This window comes from Balearica regulorum, chromosome 18, assembly GCF_011004875.1.
Source record: "Balearica regulorum gibbericeps isolate bBalReg1 chromosome 18, bBalReg1.pri, whole genome shotgun sequence".
Lineage (NCBI taxonomy): Eukaryota > Metazoa > Chordata > Aves > Gruiformes > Gruidae > Balearica > Balearica regulorum.
In genome coordinates, this window is record NC_046201.1 from 8,344,079 (window position 1) to 8,369,471 (window position 25,393).

The 25,393-nt window shown below is 43.7% G+C and overlaps 2 protein-coding genes across 4 annotated transcripts; one reads left to right on the plus strand and one right to left on the minus strand.

Annotated features, from left to right (window-relative positions):
• Positions 1 to 694: 694 nt before the first annotated feature.
• Positions 695 to 20,956, minus strand: ACOX1 (acyl-CoA oxidase 1). Of its 3 annotated transcripts, XM_075770833.1 has the most exons (15): positions 20,749 to 20,941; positions 19,421 to 19,580; positions 13,488 to 13,648; positions 10,686 to 10,846; positions 8,815 to 8,922; positions 8,165 to 8,284; positions 7,477 to 7,592; positions 7,123 to 7,292; positions 6,633 to 6,795; positions 5,730 to 5,920; positions 5,304 to 5,483; positions 4,551 to 4,656; positions 4,320 to 4,463; positions 3,259 to 3,465; positions 695 to 2,239 (listed from the first exon to the last, which is right to left on the minus strand). In XM_075770833.1, the coding sequence occupies exons 3-15, from the start codon at positions 13,550 to 13,552 to the stop codon at positions 2,189 to 2,191; spliced, it is 1,782 nt and encodes a 593-aa protein (XP_075626948.1). In that variant the 5' UTR covers positions 13,553 to 13,648; positions 19,421 to 19,580; positions 20,749 to 20,941; the 3' UTR covers positions 695 to 2,188. The 3 variants fall into 3 exon arrangements, with proteins under 3 accessions (XP_075626948.1, XP_075626945.1, XP_075626946.1); XM_075770830.1 differs by lacking the exon at positions 13,488 to 13,648 and having other exon boundaries at positions 20,749 to 20,956; XM_075770831.1 differs by lacking the exon at positions 10,686 to 10,846 and having other exon boundaries at positions 20,749 to 20,936.
• Positions 20,918 to 25,083, plus strand: TEN1 (TEN1 subunit of CST complex). Its single transcript, XM_075770835.1, has 4 exons — positions 20,918 to 21,027; positions 23,056 to 23,162; positions 23,283 to 23,440; positions 24,784 to 25,083. Exons 2-4 carry the CDS (start codon positions 23,077 to 23,079, stop codon positions 24,918 to 24,920), a joined length of 381 nt encoding a protein of 126 aa, XP_075626950.1. The 5' UTR covers positions 20,918 to 21,027; positions 23,056 to 23,076; the 3' UTR covers positions 24,921 to 25,083.
• The last annotated feature ends 310 nt before the right edge of the window (positions 25,084 to 25,393 follow it).

A 25,393-nucleotide genomic window follows, 5' to 3' on the forward strand; every position in this document is an offset into this window, starting at 1 on the left:
GGCTTTAACCATGCGTGCTGCCAGTCCACGTGGGAACATGGGCTCCTTCAAGCCTTCACCAAAAGGCAGCATTTTTAAGAGTACACCATTCAAGTAAGACTGGAAACTATGGTCACAGAGCCCTCATGTCAGCACCCTTCCAGGAGAACAGTGTCTCTTACAAATGTCATTACCTGACACTGAAACCACTCACACTTGAGGGGAAGAGGCTCAACACTTGTGGAAATGAGAGCCGGAACACTGAGCAATGTGCCACAGACAGCTCTGCTCTCCGCCAGTTTTATTCTTCCTGCGGTTGTGAGCAGCAGAGGCAGGGACAGCTGCTGGACTGGGTTCGCTGCCCTACGCTACTGCAGAGCAAAGCCAGAATGACAAATTAAATCCAACTAATTTAAGGTCATCTGAATGCTTCATTCTACTTCACCCATTACTTTATACAAGATCCACTGAAGGCAATGCATGAAAAACCAGACATTTTGTCTGAAAACACTTTTTTTGTAATTTATTAAATCTGTACATACACTTAACTAGTACTATTCTCATTAACATATTTTTAACCTGCTCCTCCATCATGCATCCCTCCCCAGGTCAGCAGTCTGCTCTATCGAACAAATGGAAGGCAAAGCCCTTTCCCTCCTTTGGTATTCTGAATAACAGCGGTTCCATTCCACCTGAAAGACTCAGCAGCCAAAAGGCAAGTTTGATTATTTTATTTAAAATTAAACATTTCTTTCTGTTCAGCTACTGCATGTGGAGCCAAACATTGTATCTGATCATTGTTAGTGCCACAAAAAACTCATCCATGAAAACATCCAAAATGAGAGACTAACAGATACCAAAGCTGTGACAAAAACCAGCTTCTCAGATGTTGCCTCAGAACTGCAGGATTTGGGTTTATGCTGAAGCTTTTTACTATTTTAAGCTCAAAGTTGCTCTGATCTGTTGTGAAGGGAGGTTTTATTGTTACTGGACAGTTATTGGTGTTGAAAAACAGCAATGATTTTGCTTAGTCATAGCTGCACTGATTTCACTGGGCATCAGGAGGTTGTTAAAAGCTAAATCTTTCACCTGTTAAATCCAGACAGCACTGTGCAAGTCAATATGAAAACAAAATTAAGCAAATCAGAGAAAGCTCCTTGGAAATGCATGGGTAGGAAAAACAACTGGACACTTCATATGGGATTGTAATTTTCTTGAAGAATGCCTTTAAAAACCAGAAGAACATTCCAGAACAATCTGAAGACCCAAGGACCTTGGTCAACTGATTTCTGCCCTCAAATACTGGCTTCATCATTTCAGGTCAAATTTGCAGTTTTTATCACTACATGTGGTTTTTCACATCAATTCACCATAATCAACATTTGTAAAGTGCTTTGAGATAGTGCTACAAAAATACAAACAGTTAAAAGAAGGGCAGAACATCTATTATCAGCACTTGGCTGATTATTACTACTTGTTTTTTGCCTCAGAGCAGCATCACTATACTCTCCTTTGACTCCCTATTAACAAAGAGTAAGGTGCCCGTGCTGGAGATGGCATGCAGGCAAAAGGAGTTTCTGCAGGGTGGTGAAAGAAGGATGTACTGGAAAACATGAAGATGTCTTCTGGAAAGAAGAACGAAGCAGAGCTCCAGAGAAGGATGGGTATTTACTTCCCAGCTACATCAGGAAAGTAGTGCAACATGCAAATTCATGTGCACAAAACTACGCAGGAGGCTTTAGGTAACAAATATTTGCCAAGCAAGGAGAGAGGTGGCAATAATCTTTAAAAAAAATAAATCAAGACATTGCTGCTTTTTGCGCGGAGGACATAACTGCTCATTAGAAGCTATTGCCTGAGGGCTGTTAACTACTTAGTAGTAAAATCCTGCTACCTTTCCAGTTGACAGTAACTTCTCTCTAGTTAGCAGCTTCACAAAAGCAATCCTTGTATGAATCCATAAAGCTTTCCCAGATTTTTAAAAGGTTAATTTTACCATTATAATTGCACTTTAAAAACAGGCATCGATCCCTATGCACCCTCCCCCAAACACCTCCTCGATTTATAAAAAGTGGAAAGAAAGGCTACAATTATTCACTGTCCTACAGCTACCAGGATTTGAAAGGTTTGATTTAGATGCCTGAAGAAAGGATGCAAACACCCAGTTTTCAGGTCAGGAAAAGTGTGCATTTTTAAAAACCAGCGGACTTCACAGCTTGGCTTGCATCGGCTTCAGGTGTTTGTGGAAAGACTCATGAACCTGTAAGAGGACAAGACAGTGGTTACAACAAGGTAAGGCCTGAGCTTTATAACAGTTTTAGCTCTTGCTAAACTAGATCTTGCAGTGTGTTTTTATAGTAAGGAAATTTGAATCAGAGGCACTTTGAGGATTTAAGACCAGCCAGCTAAGTCCTGTATCTGAGTGTCTATATGACACAAAGGATGAGAATTTAAGCCAAAACAAATAGGTTCCCCACTACCTCTCTTGTAAGAAAAAAAAAAAAGAGTCTAAGCCATCTAATACCCATACAGACAATTCTTTGGCATTTTAATTCAAAGAAAACTGGCAGAGGTCTCCTAAGGGGACTGTAATGAATCTCCTAAGCCCCACTGACTTAAGAAGCAAAAAAAATGAGTAAATTCTGGTGGGATTTAACTACAATCGCAGTTTCTGGCAGCCCATGGTAGGAGATAGTCTGTCCAAATCAAATAAAGGCAGTAAAGACCACTGAGACAGGATTTAGAGTTTTGTTTTGGCTGACGGAAGAATGACACAGACTCTTCTCAGCTCATTTTTATTAGCTCAGCTGCAGCTACAGCCTTAGGGCAGATATGCAATACCTGATGCTGAAGTACTACATGAAAACAATTTATTTTCTTCTCCAGTCACTGCTACTGCCTGCAGGCATTGAGAGATTTGCCAGAAAAAAAGGTAAGGCTACTGTTGCTAAGCAGAATTAACAGCTAGTGATATTTCTTCTAAATTCAATGAGATTATTCAATTGTTTCTCTAGGGAGAGTATGCTTTCCTCCCTCAACTGAGAAACTCAAAAGTATCCCACAGGGATGCGCTTGAGGTACACATGGGAGAGTAACTGAAGAAAGTATGCTGGAAGCAGAGGAGCAGAAGTTGCTCGTTTGGGTCCACTACCACTAGTGACTTTTCTCCCCCCTCCATCAATTACGTGCTGAGATCACTGGATCAAAATTTAAAACCCCTAATTTGGGTTATTTCTATGGACACATGTGACCTAAAGATGAAGAAATAAGTTTATTTACCTGTGTTTTGTTCAGTGGGGATTTCTTTGCCCACTCAAACATGTTCTCGTAGACATTGCCATCATACCGGCCAAGCACAGATCCAAGATGAACGTCATGAAAGTCAAAGGAGTCTACTAGCGCTACTGCGTTGGGACGAATTATAGCCAGGAGCTCTTTCACACGCTGGTTCACTTGAGTAATTTGGGCATCGGTCAGAATACTCGCCTTGGAAAAAAAAGAGATTATCAGAAGATAGTCTCTTGCAAGTCACAAGAACCTTCCCTTCCCCTATGGTCTAACATAGGTCAGCCTTCCTTCCCACAGAAATGCAGCAGTTCATAAAACACTAGGGTTGGTTTTCTGCTAAGTAATCAAATTGGCATTTGCCATAGTGTACAAGGAAAAGGAGATGCCTAGCGTAGCCCACCATACTGCCTAGCTATTTAATCTTTGATGGGAGACTCATTCTTTAGAGTGCCTGTACGTTAACTTCAGCGGCAAGTTTTCTTGAAGAATGTGCCTATGTGTATATTAAACTCCTCCTGGTTTCAGGGAACTTTTTGGTAAGCAGCAAAGAGGAAAATAGGAAGACAAAACATACCACATCTGCCTGAAGGCAAAACAAAACACTGCCACACAAATACATTCTCAAACTGAAAGAATGAAGGGAAGTAATGCCTGAGAATTTAAACCCATTCACTGAAGGATGGGTTAAGATTTGGAGTATAATATCCCCCTTTGTGCACTAACTTACAAATGTATACAGCTCTCAGATCACGTCTAACATCTCCTTTATTAACTCCTTGGTTTTTAACATGCAACACCTGGTCACCAACTGGAAAACATTTAAGCTAACCTAGACAGATGCCATGTTACCATTTATCATCCAACTCTGCTTCCGGCAGGTCACAAGGGAAACTTGACAAGAGCCTTCCATCAGACCTGCACTGCTAACAGCCTTCTGGAAGTCAACAGTCAAGAACTTATGCCTAAACATCCATGCAACTCTGCATTTAAAGCATCTTTGCAAACAATGACTCTGGCTCTAGAGATTTAAAGTGTTGGAGAAAGACACCAACCTGCAAGAAATCCCCTGCATTCTTACTGATCCCATAGAGTGCATACAGGAGACACAGATCAGTCATGACAGCACGGACAGCTGCATTACTGATCTCAGACAGCTTTGCTGTGAAAAGCTTCACTATCACATAGTGACAGTGCGCCTACAAGAAACAAAAGGAAGGTGAATCAGGTTCATGAAGAGATGAGCAGCTCTTATAGCATATTTCTTTATCAGGCACATCGCTGACCTCAGATGCTCGCACAAGATCAACAGAAGTTCTGTTCCAGGCATCGTCTTTGCTCTTTCTGTGGTTCAGTTCAGTTTGCAAATTCTTTGCTGCCGCTTCTACAAGCCTATTTCATAAAAGGAAGAAAACCAGGTTATGCAATAACACCACATTAACAAGATTACGTACACCGAATTCATATGAATTTTGATCTAACATGTTGAAGAACTCAGAGGTCATGTGCCACAACTGAATACACTGGCTGGCATGAGCAGCTGTGGCTCCAAACCCCCTATCTTCACTGCAGCAGCTAGAACACAGCTACAGAGAGGTAAGATGACATTTGACAGCACGTACGTGGTGCTTGAATACTTACTCACATGTAGGTATCTCTTCTACTGTCACACTTCCTTCACAACAGGCTTTAACATCAGGATTGTTTATCTCCAGATAGATCTCTGAGCAGTTTGAACAATGTTGGTATTTGTGTGCTCAAATATACTTTACATTTAAATAAGAAAAAGACAGTTCAAAATGGAACAGAGCAGAGTAACTAGGCTATGCATAGGTTCTGTGTAGCCTCTTGTAACCTGAAAGCAATTAACACTGACCCAACCTAGTAAAGTGTGTCAACTTCTTGAAAGCAACACATGGAGCAAAGCTTTGCAAACCACACCTTGAGAATCTAACATTAACAGGGCAGCACATCACTACTATCTCCCAAGACACACTGTTTTATTGGTGCTTGGCTCAGTCTAGTAAGCGTGAGCTCACCGGGCAGCACGTGCTTTGTAGGCCTCAACCAAGCTGACTGGATCGTTGATGCGCACAGTCACACTCCTGGCAGCCACATGCTGTGGCTGAATGCGTTGCCTGGAGAGATCGTTAAGGTAGGACACCATGCCAGTAACCTGCTGCCCAGAACTAACTTGGGTGTAGCTTTTGATGAGGAACCTGAAAACAGAGCAACAAATAGCAACTCTTACTCATGACTTGTTTGAATGGAGAGAAGTCATAGTACCTAGGGTCAGACTAGCAAAGAACAGTTGTAGGCATATACTTTTCCATCAAAAATAGGGCAAGGGACGGAAACATGAGACACCAGTTTCATGGTACTACAGGATACTCTTCTGCTCACCACTTCAGTTACAAAGATTGTCATGCCAAGGCAAGAGTGTCTGTGGACAGAAGCTACCATACCTAGCTGTCTGCAGCATCATGACTGTGTTTTCTCCCTCATAGGTGCAGGATGGGGTGAATGTGACATAGATGTCAGGAATGCCACTGCAGCGGGAATAGCCATGCCCACCACATGCCATCCGACATTCCTCAATACCAGCATTGGCAGTCCAGGAAGTGAATGCCTTCAGCCCTGCTGTCAGTGCGTGGAGCTGATGGACAAAAGCAAAGTCAGTTTAGATTTTTTTTATTTTCCATTCTCAGCTTGTGCACATACATGCTAAGTACTGCAGCCGCCAGAAAAAAGTAGAGTCAACACCATCCTTCCAGTGTCCCACATAGTCTTGTTTTTCTTGTAAGGCCTCCTTCCTGAGCTGAACTATTTATATGAAAGCCTCTACGCATGTAACAATTTCTTTTGAGTACCCCATCCTTTCTGTCTCTATGCATTATGTCCAGAACTGTTTTCAATTGCCTATTGTCACATTAGGTTGTCAGACAGAATCCTTAACTGAAAACTGATATTTTACAACCCTAACCTCTCAGTATAGTATTGATACCTTTGATCAACACACCGGTTCTACCCTAGTGACTTGGAAGAACAATCGAGAAGCTACAGCACAAGCATAAGACCAGTCTTAACTCCACTCCCAAGCAATATGCCATCATTTCTGGAAATTCACCTTTTTAAAAAAATATATTCACAGTCACTTTCTCACTGTGCATTACTCCCCATTTTTTTGTAAAGGGCTGCTAAACAAATAGTGCAAATAAAGAAATACAAGTCATCAGCACATACCGGGCTTGGGATCTCTGAATCTAAAGAATTACAAGATGTCTCAGGAATGAGAGCCAAAAAGGCTTGATGCCTCTTCTCCCATGCTGTAAAGAAACTTTACATAAAATCCACAGAGGACACAGTACCTCTGGCAGCTCACTCAGATCCCCTTCATTGATGTCTCCACTAATGCGATGATAGGTGTCTTTTATGTAGGCTCCCACAAAGTGAAAAGCATATGCTGTTGCCAGGAGAGGAAAGAGTTTGTATTGTTGGGTCTGATAGTCCAAGATCTGGGGTTCTGGTTCTCTAGAGCAAAGTACAGATCAGTTAACATGCCAGTGGCTAGCAAATTGCCTAGAAGTCCTATTCAACTCTAAGTAGCTTCCACACTTGGGTAGTACAAGCTGCATCCATATCAAGCCAGACTATCTAAGGCCACACAGCAAAAGCCTCTGGCAGGGAGAAGGCATTTTGGCAGTCAAGAACAAAAGATAACTCACTTCCCAAGATGAAACAGTGTTTTGAAACTATCAAGTGCCAAAGCAAACAACATCAACCACAGTCCCTCTTCCCTCCAGTATTTGGGAATTTTCCCTCAGCACTTAGGCTGCTCTTTTGTTTCACTGCACTTACCCTGGCTTTAGCTCAGACTGGTGTCTCACTGCACTATAGCGGATGGCAATGGTACAAGCCCGGGACAGGGAGCGAGCCGAGTCGCCTACAATGAGAGATCGGATGAATACCATGGTGCCGTAGGTTAGCTTGTCACTAAGTGGTTTCACATAGGTGCCATCTGGTTCAACCTACAAACAAAAAACAATATAGCCTGTTGATTGTTAAAGTTTCCTCCCTTTTACACGTTCACATCTTAAGCTCTAAAACAAGTAGCACTTACAAGCAACCTACAATCTTGTTGGTACATTATTCAACCACACAAAAGCATTTGAAGTGTCCATTTCTAACAGTACATGCTGAAACTCGCTTTACCTGGGCATATTTCATCAGCATGTTTTCGCGAGGAATTCTGAAGTTGTCCATTTTCAGGTAGCCGTTATCCATTTCATCATAACCAAATTTTGGCCCAATGTCGCCCACTGTAATACCTGCCACAGAAAAAGCCACTCACATTAAGAAACAGGAACTACACACATGAGATGTTCGAGCCTTCTCCAATAAAGAGACTCTGTAGTTTTCTAGCAAGTTCTGGCATTGTTAAGATTAACAGCTAATAAGGACTTGAATCTCTTTGATGGAAAAGTGGACATCAAAACATGATGATCTTCATAATTTACATGCAGTCCTACTATCCAGTCACTGCGGGAGCTCTCTCTAAAGATCACCCAGCTCACTTCTAGCTAGAGAATGATGACAGGTATTCTTTCCCTTTCCCGAAGTAGGACGACATGCTGCCTCACAGAATGCTTAGTTGGGAAACACTGGGACAGAATCAAATGCCAGACTAACCTTCACACATTGAGAGTGTGACATGAAAGATGATTTAGTGGTAGCTCAGTCATAAGAAAGACTCCTTTAAGCCCTGTGACCTACCATCTACTCTCTGAAATCAGCTAGTGAAATAAGCCATGTAATTAACAAGACACATGCAGCTGTATATAGCTGGTGAGAAACATCTAACATATTCCATGAGGGCTAAACTCTTAACATTAATTTTTACCTGGCAAAGGTTCATGGGTGCCCAGCTGCCGTATGGGAACAATGAAGGCATGCAGCCCTTTGCACTGGCCCTGAGTGTAGAGCTGAGCCAGAACAATGGCATGGTTCGATGTCTTTCCAACTGCAAAAGGAGTGGGAGTCAGAAGGGGGAAAAAACCAAACAGTAAACATACTTGTATACACAGAATCTCTCTCCTTAAAGCAGGATCTGAGATTACCTTAACCATATGACACATTAGGAAAGCAGATTTACAACACTGGTTACCATCTGAATTCTACAGCTAGACAAATAATGTTGCTCAAGTCAACAAAAGTTGCACAATACGATACTCTTGACTATGCAATACCAAGTCCTTGGCAAACCTGCCAGTGGAGCTGAAGGAAGTATAAAGATTTTGATACAACCAATCAAAAATTACACCAAATCCATACAGTGTGAATGGCTCTGAGAAGCAATTCAGAGCACACAGATAATCCAAAGTTTTAGTAGGCTGTGATAAATCCGTTACTTGTTGTGCAAGAGTAACTGCCTTTCAGCCAACTCTTTGGATCCACTTTCAATCATCATTCTGTAGATATAACGCACATGACATCACCTCCCTAAATTTTTCCATGCATCTTCCAGATTTAGACACACAGTGATGCACTTACGTCCACCTGGCCACCACTTAATAGAGGTCACAGTGGGGCTGTTGAGGATGAATTCCTGAGTAGCAGGGTCGTAAGTAGCTGTAGTTTCTAGACCCCGAAGATGAGTTCCTGAAAATAAGCAAACACATTGTTTTGGCAGAAGGTCAGTCACAAAACAGAGACAAGGACAGAATTGGACAATGGAAAGTTGAACTCCAGTAGTAATGTACAAATTTTAGCTTTTCTTTTAGGCTACATAAAGGACTAAATGTCAACCAATTAAGGAAGAACAAGTGAGAGTCAGACCACATTCTGGGACCTGAAGTCAACTCTCAGAAAACCTATTGGGTTTTTTCCCCCAGTGGTCTAAGATTAGTTTTCCAAGCACCTCCAATCTGACACCTTTTTGCTATCACACACCAGAAGCCCTTTCTCTGTTAAAAAGGTCCACAAAAACACGTTCACCTGGATTTCACTAAAACCGCAATCTGATCAAATTGCAAAATATCATATACTTTTCAGCCACAAGATGAAATAAGTAGTGCCCATCATCTTTTCATTCCCTCATCAGGCCTACACTCTCCTCAGTTGATGGAGCAGTTTCTCCCAAATGAGATCATCCATAGCTCCAAGACAGCAAGTAATGGCGTGCATATGCTAGGGTACTGATGCAGGTAGATGAAGAGACTGCAAAAAAGATGAAGGTAATTCCAGGAACAGTCCTTGTCTTCTGCCCCCAACTCTTTACTTCACACACACCTGTCTCAGCAGTGGCATTATCCCTGCATGCGTAAAAAAATTAAAATAAATCACCAGGCCTATTTGCTTAAACTAGACAAGCTGTGAATACTCCTGATTGTCTGAACTGATGGAGCAAGACAGAGCCAGAGACTCTACACAAGAACTTCAACACGAAAAAAGACATCACCTTGATGCAACCGCATTTCCAAAGCATGGAGTTAATGGTAGACTTCCACAGGCAGCTTAACACAGGCTTACTTTGCTGGTAAAGGATCTTCAAACCTCACTAGTTGCAAGAGATTCTCCACAGACTTGCAGTTACTTTATGCTTCATACAGTCTCTACATTTCACTTCAGCACAAGGGTGAATCCTGTGCATTTTTAGAAAGTAAATCTCATCTGCAACTCTCAGATGTCAAAATTAAAGTTTCCCAAGGCATAATATCCTCCCTTTGAAACTTGGATTAGAAGTGTTGCAATCACAATACTGCTGGAGTTATCAAAATCCATTTCAAAACTTGAAAACAAAAGAATAGCAACGAAGAACAAAGTCTACTTGAGACAGAATTATTAAAAAAAAACAACGAACATTTCACAGTCCAATTAAAAAGAACACATGGGAGTGAACTAAAGAACTGGGGGAATAAAGCTCCCCACAAAACGTGAGCATTGGAACCAAGTCATCCACATGTTCTCTGATCCAAGGTCAGTCCCAAGGTGACAAGCAACTCTACTTTTTTGGCATCTCTTTCAGTACCTTAAAGCTCTGTCCTTTTGTCTTCACACTGCACATTAAGTAGAGCAAAGCAAAAACCACACTGGAAAGTGTATGTAGAAATGAACAGATGTCATCAAACTGACATCACCATAGCCATCTGCAATAACCTATACTGCTTTGAATGGCACAAGAGGAGCACTCACTATGTTCATATATAGAACTGCAGACATCAAACTCTCCCGTAGGAGAAAAAAGGGCAAGCAGCATGTGGCATTATGATCTATTACAGATTTCAGAGGCAGTCCACTTTCCCCTACAGCCACAACTGCATGTGTAAAAACTGTGGGGTAAACACACACCATTTTTCCCAGGCAGGGGAATCCTTCGTACACAAAGCCATTCTTAGAAATAGCATTTAGTGAATGTACTGTACCATGGCCCATTTCAGTCTGGGCATAAGTGCCAATGATCTCCAGGTTCCAGGCAGGCATGAAGAAGCGATCCTGCTGCTCTGGGGTTGCCTGGGTGAGAAGGGTGGGGAGGAACATGCCCAGATGAAGGTCCAGAGGCTCAGGACGTCCACGATGAACAAAGCTGTGAAGTGTCATGGGATGGGAGCATGAAGGGAATGTTATGGGAGGGAAGCAAGCATGAGGATTCATGGTGGAGATTCAGGAAGAGACAAAAAGAAAAAAAAAAAGATTCATGTGTAAATCGGAATTCAGCAAGTGTATTTTAGAAAGCCAGAGCACTGTCCTTTTCTCAGACCTGAATAATAAGAAATTACACTTACTCTGAAATAAACATGCCACAATGCATTTTTTTTTTCTAATCATACATAAAATGCATTTGCAACATTCTCATACTTTTGGTGCACCACGATTGATTTAAAAAAAAAAAAAAAAAGGATTAATCCAAACCAAAAGAAAGACCAAACCTTCGCTATGGTTTGGAAACCAGAGCATCCCTAAGTTAAATGGGCTGAGTCAGAATGTCAGTTTGTTGAAGATGTGATCTGGCTGGATGAAGCAAGCCTTCACCCAAAGATATGAAGTCCACTTTTTTTTTCCCCTATGGTTTGAGGGTAGAACCTGGTAGAAGTCCCAGTTTATCCAGTTGAATGAGCTAGGTTTTCAATGAACTTTTTTTTTTAAAAAAAAAGGAAAGTCCTAACTTTCTGTACTATCTACTTTGTTTTTATTAAAGATCAGACACAACTAGCATATATTACATTCCAACCCAACTCCCTTCAACTTTTGCTATTTTTAAAAGCTCTCTTAAAAGGACAGTGCTCTGCATGAGTAAGTCAAAGCTGTGAACATCAACAACTTGGCACAAAAGCCAACATTTTTCAACCTCTAAATCACCAGCACAAAGTCTCTCCAATTAAACATGTTTCATTACAACTACTCTTCCTCCAAGTTCTGTCAAACACCACTGTTAAGTGGTCTATTAAGGTTTGTTTTTTTATGTAAAGAATTCAATGCTCATTAAATTTTGAAATATTGGTCACCGAGTATTAAAATAGTGGTGATATAAATTGAGGATCAGTACCTTCTGTACAAAGGCTGTACATCTGGCACATTTATGTATGAAATAATGTAATTGGTCTTTACCAGGAATATATATAAAAGAAATATGCATTATGGAAAGAGCACTGATCTGAGCTCAAACTCAGTTGGCATTCTTATCAAAGAGGGTAGAATGCATTCTTGTGTTACCTCTAAACACAGGTTAATATGAACTAGCTCTATCCCTAGAGCTTCCTAAGAACTGTAGTTCTGTCCTTTGATATTCTCAGACACCTACAACTAAATTCAATCATCTTTTATTTTTGCAAGAGACTTATTCGCTATGGAACAGGTTAAAATCAACAGGGGCTATCAAGTACTCACTAAGGTAAAACTGAGTAACTACCCATCCAGGCTAGGATTCAGTTCAATAATCCAGAGGTCTGTTTCCCCATCACCAGTTTCTAAATGTCAGGATTAAATTCAGCGGAGCTCAGTGGCAATTACTGCAGCAGTTTTACTGAAGAAGCAATTAGATACTCAACATTCACAGCAAGAGCGTCAAATGGTTGCATTTTAATTATTCAGCATGAAAAGTATATTTACTTTACCATACTATCACCGTATGAGTTCTCTTAAGTGTAAAAATACTAATTTTACCATCAAACAACATGATAGTTACCAGCAAACCAGACCATCACCAGGCAAGAAAGTGCAATGATCTAATGTGAAATAGCAAGTAAAACAAATCACTTTGGTGTGGATGTGCATCTCATTTAAAGAAGTTTGTGTGAAAAAGCAAACAAGGTTAGCAGGCATTTATTGTTGCCATCCGGTTGTCTCAGCTTCAGCGTCGAGCTAGGTTTGTTCATTCCATCTCTCAAACAAAGCAGATGACAGGATTTCCTCCTTTGCATCTTCTACAAATGTTTCAGCTACCACAAGTAGCTGTAACTGAACAGCCAGGCAATCGGCATTACCATCTGACTTTAGCAACTGTCCAGACTTGTACATATCATGCTTTCCAAGTTTAGATGCCACACAAGCACTGCAGTCTTTGGTTTGTTAAACTGGCCTTCCTGGTATGTAACAGCCATAATTCCAGGTGCTGGGCTAAAAGACTGTTTTCTGATCCATTAAACATTCTTCCATTTGAAGTGAAAGTCTTTTTCAACAATAGTAGGAATAAGATGTTTTTTCTTCTTTGAAACCAAGATCTTTCCATGAAGTCGTACAGCTGCAACAGAGTAGCATCTGGCAGAAAAGTGCTCGGGGCAAAACATACCTTACTTTCAAAAACAAAAGTGCACAATCTCACCATGCTACATATACTTCTGACCTGTTTATGCAGGCCTGTTGTGCACAAAGAATGCCCCAAATTCAGGCAAAAATAAAAACCACAGTACTGCTGACTGACATGTTCCAATCAGTTCAAGTGAAATTCAGACTCCTGGGGCTTAGAACAACCTCCTCATCTTAAAACAAAGGTAAAGAACTACAAAGTCAGTGATCAGCTAAGAGGTGCATTCTGGAAAAGACCAAATCTAACTCTGTGATTGTTAGGATGTGAAACAAAGCAGCTGTCTAGCTATAGGGCAGGAAACATCAATTGTTAACCAAACTATTTTACCTTTCCCCTTTTAGATTCACTTAGGGGGCATCATCAATTTACAAACTGGAGTTACAGAAAAGAGGTTACCCATTGATCCCTGAAGGGAACTAACCATGTCCCATTTCGGTTTGGGCGTAGGTGCCAATTATCTTGACTCCACGGACCAGAGGCAGCCATTTCTCCTTCTGAGCATCAGTCGTTTGGGTCTCTAAGGTTTTTTGAAACATGCTGAAGTGGAGACCGAAAGGTTCAGGAAAATTGCCCAAGCATGTTCTACAGGAGAGAAATAGAGGGATCTGGATCTCAGTCTTACTGTTACTGTGATCCTGAAAGGCTTTTCTCCAACTGCAGCATAAGATAAATAATCTCTTTGCCTATTTCAACCTTTTTTTGTCCCACGTCCAACCTCCAAATATGGAGGCATCAGAAGCAATGCTAATGGGGAAAGAAATGTTTCTTTCAGATGTTTTCTTCACCACATGAATCCTGCCATTGCTATGTAACTGGAAAAAAATATTATTCTACAAAGATTTATGGGAAACTTAAAACTGAGGACATGAAAACCAAATTATTTGCTCCCCCATCTGTCAGGTTTGGTGGGAATAAATCCCACTGCTGCTAGTAGCCTAGAACTAGGCCGTTACTAGCTAGAAGCACTACAAATTGAAAATGAAAAGGCTTCTTAGGTGACTATGTGCTTTTCAGAAAAGCTCTGTATTACCTGTAGCTGCTTCTATCACAGTTGCAAGATCAGGAACTCACCTTCAATTAAAATTACTGTTACAGGCTAATGCTGGAGGGAATGGAAAGAAAATCAGACATTTTAGGTGTGCTTCATCAAAACAGAAGTTATTTCATGAGAGAAAACTCTATTAATTTAGTAGCCACAACTGCAAAGTACATTCCCAATTAAAACAAGCTCCATAACACAAACACGCTAGGAAGTTTCACTGTGTAAAAGCTACATAGTAAATGGCAGCATCTTCCCTTCAACATTCTGCAGTCTGAACAGTTTTTTCATCTTCAATCTACTGTACACCTTCCAAACTCTAAGACAGAGAAAGAACAAATGAGTCCTCTGCATGAATGCCCAAGACAAGATCTCTCTCACCTACTCCAGAAACCTGCAAGGGAAATATCTCCTTCTATCTCAAGGTATTAATACCTGCCCAGGGAGCACATTTAAGAGTTTGTTGCCAACACAGATCAGCGCTGCATAGGGGATGCTAATGCATATAGTTTGTCAAATTACAGCAGCATTTGTGATTGGCATTTTATACCATGCCTGGAATGAGTGCTTGGGAGCAGAGTGTAAATAATTAATAATTCAAAACCAGATCCCTATACAAACTGTGAAACCCAGCCTTAGGGCAAGAGAAAGCAGGACAAAGCTTATTCAGCACCGCTGAACGGCATGTTGAAGACACTTATTTTAAATGGAACAGTTTTTAAATGGACAAGACTGAATGAGCCATGGATTTTTCCAGGAGCAAAACTATTGTAATCAAGTAATCTAGTGTTGGTGATTAATGGATTAACTGTGCTTTAATGGTGTGAGTACAGGTACAGCGTCTAGAGTTCTTGGGATCAAGGCAGACAGTTCTCTTACTGCAAAATATTCAATTGCCTACAGCCACACGTTTACAAAGCTGAAGTTATCAGGATGACCAAGGGCTTAGAAGTGGTACAAGGACAGCGAGACAGAATATTTTTCAGCATTCTTGTGGTTTCCTATGTGGGTTATTATTTTAGTCCAAGACTGATATAGCAATAGCAGCACCCTTTACTTCCTCACTGCCAACAGCACAATTACTGTGCATCTCCTATTCCTTGGGCCCAGAAAGGACAAACCTACAGGGATAAAATGAGTGCTGACTTTGAAATACACTGTTTCAGGGCAGCTTGGAAGCGCTTGAACAGTTCTTTGCATATTTTCAGAAGCCATTGAAAGAACTTGTGAAAAAGGTGCAGCACATGCTTTGCTGTCAGAAAAATCAGGTCAGACTCTGCTTCTTTGAAAGTAATGCTGCAGGAAAAAAAAAATTCTTAAAAGTCACACCAGCAACTTTCACTGCCTATCAGTAAGTTTAATCACAAGTGCCAGATTATTTCCTGCTTAACTAGCACCTTCTCTGATAGGAGTGAGAATAACATTTTGCAAGCAGATACTTTATAACATCCCTGTGTCAGAAAATCATACTATTTCACTGACTAAACATGGCAGCATGTTTAACAGCTGCTTATGTTTACAAAGCTGAAAGCTAGCTAAGCAGAAACTTCAACTCTGCATACTCCACACTGAATGATTAGGATTTTCTTAATGTGCCTTTTAGCAACTTGAATGACAATGAGAGAATCCCAGTTTCCTCACGACACAGGGCAAACAGAAGAGGCACTAGCTGTGAAGGAAGGAACAACAGGCTTTCTTTTTCTTTCTCCAAACTCTTACTCTTTCCCTTCCCAATTTCTATATTCCCACTACCTATACAGCTTGTTCTCCAACACTGTGGAACTGTTCAAGTACTTTACTACATCGGGTCTGAATGTGGCTAGCGGCATGTAGCACTACCCATCGGATCACTGACCAGTGATCACCTTGTTGGTCTGAAGTCAGACTTGCTACGACAATCAGTGAGTCAAGAGGAGGGCTGCAGTTCCAAACCCACTTATGGGAGAAGTATGCGTAGTAATATGCTACTTTAGCAATGAAGATCTTTCCAGATTTCACAGTAACCAACACCACCCACATAGTAAAAGGCACTTGTATTTGACAGACAAGTTTGATGGCACATCAGTGAACAGAGTACAACAGAAGCAAAGTCTGTATTTTCAGAGACTCCAAAGCTAAATGAACAATTGCAATGACATTCTCAGGCTGCAGAATGGGTCACAGAATAGGGTCATTTATCTGCAAGCAAACTCTTCTAGCTTTTTGCTGTTATTGAGGTAACTCTATCAAGGAAGAGCATGAAGAGTCACCTCAGTGGGAAAGGAACAGGAGGTATGCCTGACCTGTGCTTAATGGACTTCAGTTAACAAATGCTATAGTAATGAACTCCTTTTCTAGCTGTATCAAAAAAAAAACACAAGATAGATTCATCCATTCCAAATTAGTTTAGCAGTGACTAGTAGGGCCCTTACTACAGTTTTTCAGGTTTGCTGAAAGCTACTCCAGTCCTAACTTTAGTGTCAAAATGAGAAGCAAGGACAAATCCTCACAGGGAAGGTATGCGTTCATACACTGCTTATGAACACAGGAATCATCTGTCGACTTGCAGCTCTTGGATCTTCTCTTCTTCTGCAACCCAGTTTCTCCCAACTGTTTTTCATGTCTTTGTTTTATCCCATTTTCCTCAATGAAGGTAATTTAAACTTGAAGGTGAATTAAAATGACCAGACAGCTCTCTTCAAAGAGCTGTGTAGCACTACACATCAGAACAATTTCCCATTTTTCATACTGACTTACATTTTGCTGCAGTTAGACTGTAAAAGAAATCTTAAATATTGGCACTTTAAGACTGCTGGCCTTCAAAAGCTGTAGTCACAGCAGCAACTGCAGTCTTGACACATGTTAAAACATAGGAAAAATTGCCTAGATGAGAAGCAATTAAAATGGCTTCTAAATATATTTAACAAATGCTCTTATGTTTTGGAGTCCAACAAAGCCCTTGTTGAAACAGGAAGGAGAAGCATTCAGTTCAACATGTCTCAGCAGCCAACAACTGTTTATGCATATCTCCACGTGAGCTGAAAGAAGCAGCTTTTCTCCTCACCTATTCATAAATCCAGCTATAAAGTTGGTCAGTCATGATGCAAAGCTACCTAGTGAGTTCTGGCAATATACGAAAGCTACAGGAAAAGAACTAGCTCAAAGTTCTCAAAAATTGCATATGTAAATAAATCTGTCCCTACTGTTTGGGGATAATCACAAGGCATGAGGGATTACTGGCAAAATATCTTAAGCTTCCATACGTAAAAATCTGATAGTCAATCACAATAAATACAACTTGACATGTGATTCAAGGACTTCATTTCATGAATTTCATTCAAGGGGTGTCACACACCATATCCATTGAATTTTCCAGTTTGGAAAAACAAATAAACCCAAACACAATTTCTTCAGGTCAGCTTTTACACAAATGAAGTCCCTTCTAGTTAGCACCAATTAGCATGTTTGGATACATGATAGAAGTAAACTTAATTTTGCAATCTGGTGGAGTTCACCAAGCTTAAAAAAATGTTTGACACTCAGCAGATGAGACTGGGGACAGATGTTAAAATGCAAATGAAATCAAAGGATGAAAAAATAATCCTTTAATTTCTTCCATTCATTAAGAAGCAGTAAGCCAATACTCTCCCTTGCAAACACCAGACGTTAAAGAATTCAGATCAAGAATAACAACAGTATACAGTTCTTAAAGCAAACAAACTTCACTTGTAGGTAAGAAGTATATTGTACTGCTCTTCATTCTTCTACATATTATTACAGAAGACACTGGAAAATACAGTCAGTCTGCAGTAATCACAATTATCTTTTGAAATCCTGAATGTCTGCAATTAGAATTGACTCTTAAAAAATAATTAGAACTGACTCTCAATCTTCCTCATTGTTTCAGTTGATTTTGGATCATGAATTCTGACTAGTCACACCTGACTACTCATATCACATAACACACAGATGCATTATTTGGTACCTATATGAAATACGAAGCTTTCATCCACTTGAAGTTAAGAATTGCTGACTCCCAAATAAGTTCATAGCCAGAAAAAAAATAGAATCTAACATTTGACTACCTCAGAAACATCCTATTTTCATAAATTATGTCAGCAATGATACCAAAAGACAGCATTTACATTGGGAGCTTCATTGAAATTTGGCAGCTGGTATACTGGATAGACTTCTCTGAATTTTCTCCATAAAAACAATTGAGGAGACTTCCCTATCACCTCCAATAATCCTTGTGTAGGAAAAATTAATGATTAACTTTTGCCATGCAGTACCTGAATAATCTAATACAGTCACTGAACTTTTGCCTTGTTATCATTGCCCATCGATGCCACTTTTCAGAAGAACATTTACATTACTTCCATGTAAACTTTCATGACATGTCAGTGTTGACTAATTTCTTTGAAATTAAAGCTGCAGCAGCAAAGATGATTTCAACTAACTAGTCCCAATATTCATGCCCTGAGGCCAGTGACAGCTTTTCTACAAATCCAGTCAGAGGGGGCTAGTGATTCTACCTGTGCATTATTTAATGGGCAATGGTCATTTAATGTGCCAGAGGATATATTCATGGTATTATGTCCAGATTTCTAGAGCTGTGCAATCTCTGTTAAACAGTTTCTGTTTGATTATATCAGAATAAGTTTAATAGAACTAAGGGGAGAAGTATATCAGAGTCAGGAACTAAGTTCCCTGCAAGCTAGAAGGAAAGAAACTCAGATGTAAAGAATTTTATTATTATTAACTTAGTCCAAGGGTAATACTACCAGATAAACAACAGGTCAGATACATCAAAAAGCCTCTGGGTCAAAGGGAACCACTATAGCACCAGGAGCCTGGAGGAGGGAGACAGAACAGATAGCTTATAAGTTCTTGCTTAACTATCTTGGAGCATTTTCAAGTATGCCTGTAATGCAACTTTACTAGGTCTAAGTGCAAAGTGGAGTAATCAGCTTTAAGAGATTTCATTAGAAGCTGTAACATCATCAGATCTACTCAGATTCAAAATATTGCAGTATATTTTTTATTCCTTTTGGGAAAAAATATCAGACTACAAGTCCTGTTTTTTTACTTTCAGCACCACATATAATAAAAAGGGTGCAATTATTAATAGTGCATTTCTAGTCAAAAATCTAAGACAACACAATATTCAGGAAATCAGGGTTTCACCTGAAATTCACTGAAGCCAAGACTTCAGTGGGCTTTCGTAGAAGTCTTTAGCTTCCTTTGGACAGCTAACAGAGGGAAAAAAGTGCAACTCTAATGTCTGTGGTGATGATCAAACTACACACAAGAAGCAAACTCTACAGGTAAGGTACCTTTTAAACCAGTAGATCTCCTCCGGATCTGCAATTCCATACTCTCTTAACTTCATCACCATCAGAGAGCTCTTCCTGATGGCTTGCTCATAGCGTTGGCTACGGGACAGGAAGTTCAAATCCTCGTGCTGGAAGTCAGGGTCATTAATAACTAAGGCCTCTGGGGACAGAACAGAAGAGGAAAACAAATTCAGTTTCCACAAACTTCAATAGACAGTGAGTGAGAAACGATTCAGCATTTCACCTGCTGTACCTCAAGGTACAGATATCAGAAAGTTAAAAGTTAATGAAATCAGGAAGAAGTCAAAACTTTTGGAGAGAGGGACTCTAGCAACAGGGCACTCTCCCATTAGACACATAAACTGCATTTTAAGTTAGGAGCACTCTGGACTTGGCAGGAGGTTAATTCACTAATGTAAGACCTGCAGGCCCAGCCATCGCTACTGCTGGATCAGACTGCCTCATGAACTTTGATCCCCGTACAACTCCTTGCAGAAGGGCACAGCTATTATTCCCACTATGACGGCTGGAAACCAAGGTACCCAGAGGCCACTGACTTTCTGTGTCCCCTTTGGCACACAAGTTACACAACACCAGCCTCTGACAGTCCCACCCCAGTGTGGGCTGGGAAAAGAAAGAAGATGGAGGTACTTCATTAGTCTCACATATCACGGTAGCAGTGGGTGAGAAACAGGTCACATTTGTACTGCTAGGCAAAAGCATACTAGGAAGGAAAAAGGACAGGAGAGGGCCCAAGGGAAATGCCCACGGGAAGCTGCCTCTCAGCCTCTGGAGTAAGGGGAAAGACAGAGGTAAAAGGACATTGCTCGATCAGGGTCACCCCAAATCCTTTCCGGAAAGGGAACGTGAGGGGGATCAGGGACATAACACCGCCCCTGCTCCCCTCTAAGCCACTGGACAAATATCCCTCCCTTCAGGCAGACCCCTCCACCAGCTCTCCCCAAAATCTCCTCCCCACACCCCCTCCTCTACAGCCTGCCTCTCCCTCTCTCCACAGCCTCCCTGCCCACAACTCCCTTCCCCCCCCACGGGTCTCCCTCTCTCCTCACCTCCCCCGGGGCATCCCCGCCTTCAACGTCGCCCCCCGGTCTCCCCCTCCCCAGATCCCTCCTCTTGGGCGTCCCTCTCTCCCCACACCCCCGTTTACCCTCTCCTTAACCCTTCTCCTCCCTCACAGCCTCCCCCAATCCTCCACCCCGGGCTGTCTCCCCCTCCACACAGCCCCCGCCCCCCCGACCGGGACAGGCCCCACTCCTCTCAGCGGGGGCGGGAGGGGGGGGTACCGGCACTCCCGGGGCCTCCCTCACCGATCTCCTTGCGGCGGCGGGTGCGCTCGGCGCCGCCATCCAGGATGTGGGTGAGCAGCTCGGGCTGGAAGGTGGCGGCGGCCCGCTCCCTCCGCAGGTCCGCGTTCACCATCATCATCGCGGTAGCAGCGGCTCCGTTCGGCCCCGGCCCCGCCACTACCGGCCTCCGCTGGCCACGCCCCCGCGTAACGTCATGCCCCCGCGTAACGTCACGCCCCCACGACAGCGGCTCCGGCCACGTGAGCGCCACCGCCTCCCACGGGAAGCAGCGGCGGATCGGTGAGCACGGAGCTGGGCTGCACCTGGGCCCGGGCCTGGCTTAAATCGTGCTTTAAATGTGCATGCAACGGGCTGCAGCTGGGCGGGGGGGGGGTGGGGGGATGTGTGGGGGGGTGTGTGTGTGTGTGTGCGCGCGTGGCGTCGTGCTTTGAATTGTGCGTTACACTCTGCGTACAACGAGCTGCAGCTGGGGCTGCGCCTGCCTTAAAGCGGGCGCTGAATAAATCCGGAACTGGGAATGCTGCGTCAGTTAGGTGTGCGTTAGATTGTGCGTGAAATGGTGGGGTAAATAGACGGGTAATGTGCTGCAGCTGGGGCTGGGCGTGCATTAAATAGCGCGTGGAGCGTGCATAGAACAGGCGTGCATTAAACGGTGCATCGAGAGTACGCGTAACGTGCTGCGTCTGCAGCCAGGCATTTAACAGTTCATTAAATATTTCATTAAATGTTCATATAGCATGCCGTATTTGGGACTGATCATGCATTAAATACCGCATTAGATAGCGCACCAAATCTGCATATAACATGCTGCACTTGGGGCCAAGTGTGCATTAAATGTGCATGTTGCGTTCCACAGTTGAGGTTGCACATGCGTCAAGCAGTGTGTCGGATGGGTGCGTAGCACATCACAGCGGTGTTGTGTTAAAAAGCGCGTTAAATGCACGCGAAGCATCTTGCATTCCTGGCTGATCCCATCCTGCCGCACAGCGTGATTCAGGAGCAAAACCTGAGCGATGCTGGACATCCTTGGGAGGTGCAGAATTGAACGTGCTTTTTAAATCTGGGTTGGGTGAAGTGGAGATGCAGGGAGCCATGGAATGCACGGAGGTTGGGACCCTGCCAGAGGGGTTTCACAGCCCGCCGTGGGCATGCACAGCCTTGCATGGGGCCGCGGGGCAGCCAGTCCCCAGTTCAGGCCTGTGCAGAGAAGGGGTGAGCCCTGTTTTTGGTGGCTGCCTGCAGCAGTCCTCCGTGGGATGGTGGTGGGGCATTTTGGAAGGTTACAAGCCCCTGAACAATGCATGAGATGGGCAAGGGGCACCAAGCGTTAAAGCCACAGGGTTGCAGCTCAGTGTCCCCACCGCCGCATAATCAGTATTGGGGGTCCTCAAACCCATTGGGGTGACCCCACCTGTCCGATTTGCAGGAGTCTCAGCCTGGGCCACTGTGCAGCTCTTGGGGTCCCCCAGAACACCAGAGAGAAAATCAGTAAATGGAGCACGGAAACACGCTGAACACAGGCACCCTGCGAGGGAGATCGGAGGGAAAATGACCCCAAAGAAACCACTTTGGGGCACAGCCAACTGCCTGGCTACGGCACTGGCTGGGCAGAATTAAAACGTTGCTGAAGCTGCGCTGCATTCCTGCTTTGCTGTGTGCTTTGCGCTGTGGCTGGCTTGCCTGTGCCCGCCCTGCTGCACCGCTGAAGCTCCCAGGAGGTCCCACCTGAGTCTTGTCTTGGAGCGAATCGTTCTCACTCATCACTGTCTCCTAAACCCCACTAGACTACTGACAAAACCAGACTAGCTTGTCCCCAAGTAATTGTTCTCCAGCTGCAGGATCAGACACTGCCGGAATTTCTTATCCTGCAGCATGAGAACAGACTTGGGATCATACTTTAAATTTTGAGCATGGTGCCCTGTCACCCCAGCAGCCAGGTCTCCTGCATCTCAGTCCTTCACACTCTCCCAACTTCTCAAGCCCTGCCTTCCCTCAATCACCAGTTTTTCCACTTCCTTAACCTTTCTCAACCCATCCGTAGCCTGGGGGAAACCTGGAGGATCTGGTGGGCTGCCCGTGGCTGTTCACGTTGGATTGCAGGAGGGAAAGGTCGCCTCTTTATGCCAAGGTGTCTGGGGCTTGGCACGTGCACTGAGCTGCAAACAGGACTCAGCTGGGAAGCTATAATGCTCCTGCAGCCCCTTGGAAGGGGGGCCCTGGGCAAGGAAGGATTTTTGGGGCAACGTCATCTAATATGTGGATCAGGCACTGGGGCGGCATGAACTCGGATCTTTTGCTTTGCTGCAGGCCCAACGGCGGTTGTGTGAGATGCTGCCAGGTGCTGGTGTCTATTACTTCCCATGGGAGATCAACAGCTCAGTCCCAGACGGGGAGGCGCTGAGGACGTTTGGCAGGTGAGATGGGTTCCCCCCGGTCTCCTTGCAGGCCAGCCCTTTCCTTCACTGGCTGACCCCCCTCCCTTTGTAATTGTTGTATCTCTGTACCACTTCGCTTCCCAAATCGATCGTTCCCAGGTTATGCTGCTATGACTTGGTCCGGTCCGAAGCCATTCTCACCACTCAGCACAGCTCAGCTCAGTACCGGGTCTGTGTCGACACCACGTTTGTGGAGCCATTCCAAGCCCAGCTGGGATCTCGCTACATGGTCCTGGGAGAGGCTGAACACAGGGAAGGTAAATGTTCCAGGAGCCCCTGCCCTTTGCTGCTGCTCATGGTCCATCAGCTCCTCATGGTCCATCAGCTCCTCTGTGGCTCCCTGGGTACTCGGTGAGACACACTGTCACTGGGGTTAGTGTTACACACTGTCACTGAGGAAAGGCTTGGCCAAGGCAGGCTCATCTTGTGTGATTCAGGGCAGGAACAGCCTGTCTCTCCCTGTTGATCATGCGAAGAGCCACCTTTATCTTGGTGAAAATCTGGTGCACAGATTTCATTAGAATCAAGAAGCGCCTCAGCAGCATCGCTGAGCTTGTGAAACCTGCGCTAAAGTGGCATCATTGCCAGACCCCACATCGTTTTTGCTCCAAACGTGACCAATTGCAGCAATACCTCATTGCGAGCTGGCTGGGTTGGTCTTTGCCATCCTTGAAAGGCTCTAATTATATCCCTGCCCTCAGACATGGGGCGTGAGGAATGCAGGCAGGCTCTGTCACGCAGGGCACCCTGTTGTCCTTTCCTGGGGTGCCCTGAGTGTTACTCCGGCTGCACGGTGCTTTGCGTGGGGACTTGATCTGGGCTGGGCCGTGGGGTTGTGAAGCAAATCCCAAGTGTTGTCTTGGCCACACCTGATAACAACCATTCTCATTCATGCCATCAAAATCTTCGGTGGCATGTGGAAAGTCACACTGCATGTGGCACGTGGTGAGTAACCTGCTGAGCCACTGCTGCAGAATTCCTTTAGAAAGACATGCTGTTTTGATCATCACAGCTTAGGGGTGAGTTGGCCCTGTTTTGCAGGTGTGGAAGGGGAGCAGGCTGAGATGGTGGCTGTGTCACCAAGGTTTGACCCCTTTTGTTTAGCTCCATGTTAATGTTTGAATGCCAGCGATGAGCTCTTGGGTATAGTCAGCACTGAGCCTCTTCTAAGCCCAGCTTTGTTCTGTCCTCTTCTCATCTGCACAGAGCCATTCAGAAATGAGCTTGGACCCATCCCGGATGCTTTTTAGACAGAGAAAACCAAACTTCATCCAGCCATGAAGTAGACAGATGCTGCATGGCTGGCACTGGCACCGACATGTCCTGGGCTCAGTGTTCCCCAGTGCAAGGAGAGCGCAGTGTCAGTCACCAGTATGTTGTAGCCAACAGGGCAGAGGGAAGGTGTGTCACTGAATTAACCTGCTCCTGGGCTTGCTGCTCATGTCAGTGGAGGCACAGCCGGTCCAGGCTCCTGCAGGGTCTCAGGCTATGGTTATTTGGCCAACTGGAGCCATATGCTGCCTGAGGGAACCTTGCTGTTTGCCTCCAAGCTGCTCCGTCTGTTTTTCTTTCTACAGAAACTTCCTGTTTATATTCCCAGGTGAGGGTCCAGTGGTAAAGGCACGAATATTGACCTGCGTGGAAGGGATGAATGTGTCCTTGCTGGAACAAGCCATACAGGAGCAGAGGAAATACTTCAACGAGAGGCAGGAGCAGATGGGAAACAGCACATGCTGACAGCAGCTCTGAGACCAGCCATACGCTGGTCCTTGCACTGCTCTTTCCAACAAACACGTTAGAAGTAAATTTAACGGGTGGTTTTGCAATATACTGGGTTTTGCCATGGCAAATAACAAAGTCAAGTCACTAAGCAGGGAAATCCTTGAAGACTGTGAGTCAGTATGTGTCTGCGGGTTGTCCGTTCATGCAAGGTGTTATCACTGAAAATGGCTCTGGGAAGCAGGTTGGTTGGTTGTGTAAAAAGGTGGTTAAGGAAAGGAAGCGCTTGAGTTACACTGGTCCTTTTGTAATGCAAGGCTTGGAGACGTCACAAAGAGAAGTCATCTCCAAATCTCAAGGTAAGCAGCTGACACCCACACGCACTGCCAGAGCCCAGTGAGTCACCAGGCTGGTGGCAGATCGGAGGTAGAGGGCATTAATGCAAAGTTTGTTAGTCCTGCGTGGCTGCGGGTCCATGACTGCCTGCATTT

What these genes read in the sequence shown, in the direction of transcription:
- ACOX1 (XM_075770830.1), bottom strand. Translation starts at nt 20,866, where the DNA reads ATGATGATGGTGAACGCGGACCTGCGGAGGGAGCGGGCCGCCGCCACC. An exon ending in ATCTTGTGCGAGCATCTGAG is followed by an intron (nt 4,464 to 4,550) that starts GTCAGCGATGTG and finishes TGTTTCTTGTAG; the next exon opens with GCGCACTGTCACTATGTGAT. An exon ending in CCCCACTGAACAAAACACAG is followed by an intron (nt 2,240 to 3,258) that starts GTAAATAAACTT and finishes GTCCTCTTACAG; the next exon opens with GTTCATGAGTCTTTCCACAA.
- TEN1 (XM_075770835.1), top strand. Translation starts at nt 23,077, where the DNA reads ATGCTGCCAGGTGCTGGTGTCTATTACTTCCCATGGGAGATCAACAGC. An exon ending in GCGCTGAGGACGTTTGGCAG is followed by an intron (nt 23,163 to 23,282) that starts GTGAGATGGGTT and finishes GATCGTTCCCAG; the next exon opens with GTTATGCTGCTATGACTTGG. An exon ending in AGAGGCTGAACACAGGGAAG is followed by an intron (nt 23,441 to 24,783) that starts GTAAATGTTCCA and finishes TTATATTCCCAG; the next exon opens with GTGAGGGTCCAGTGGTAAAG.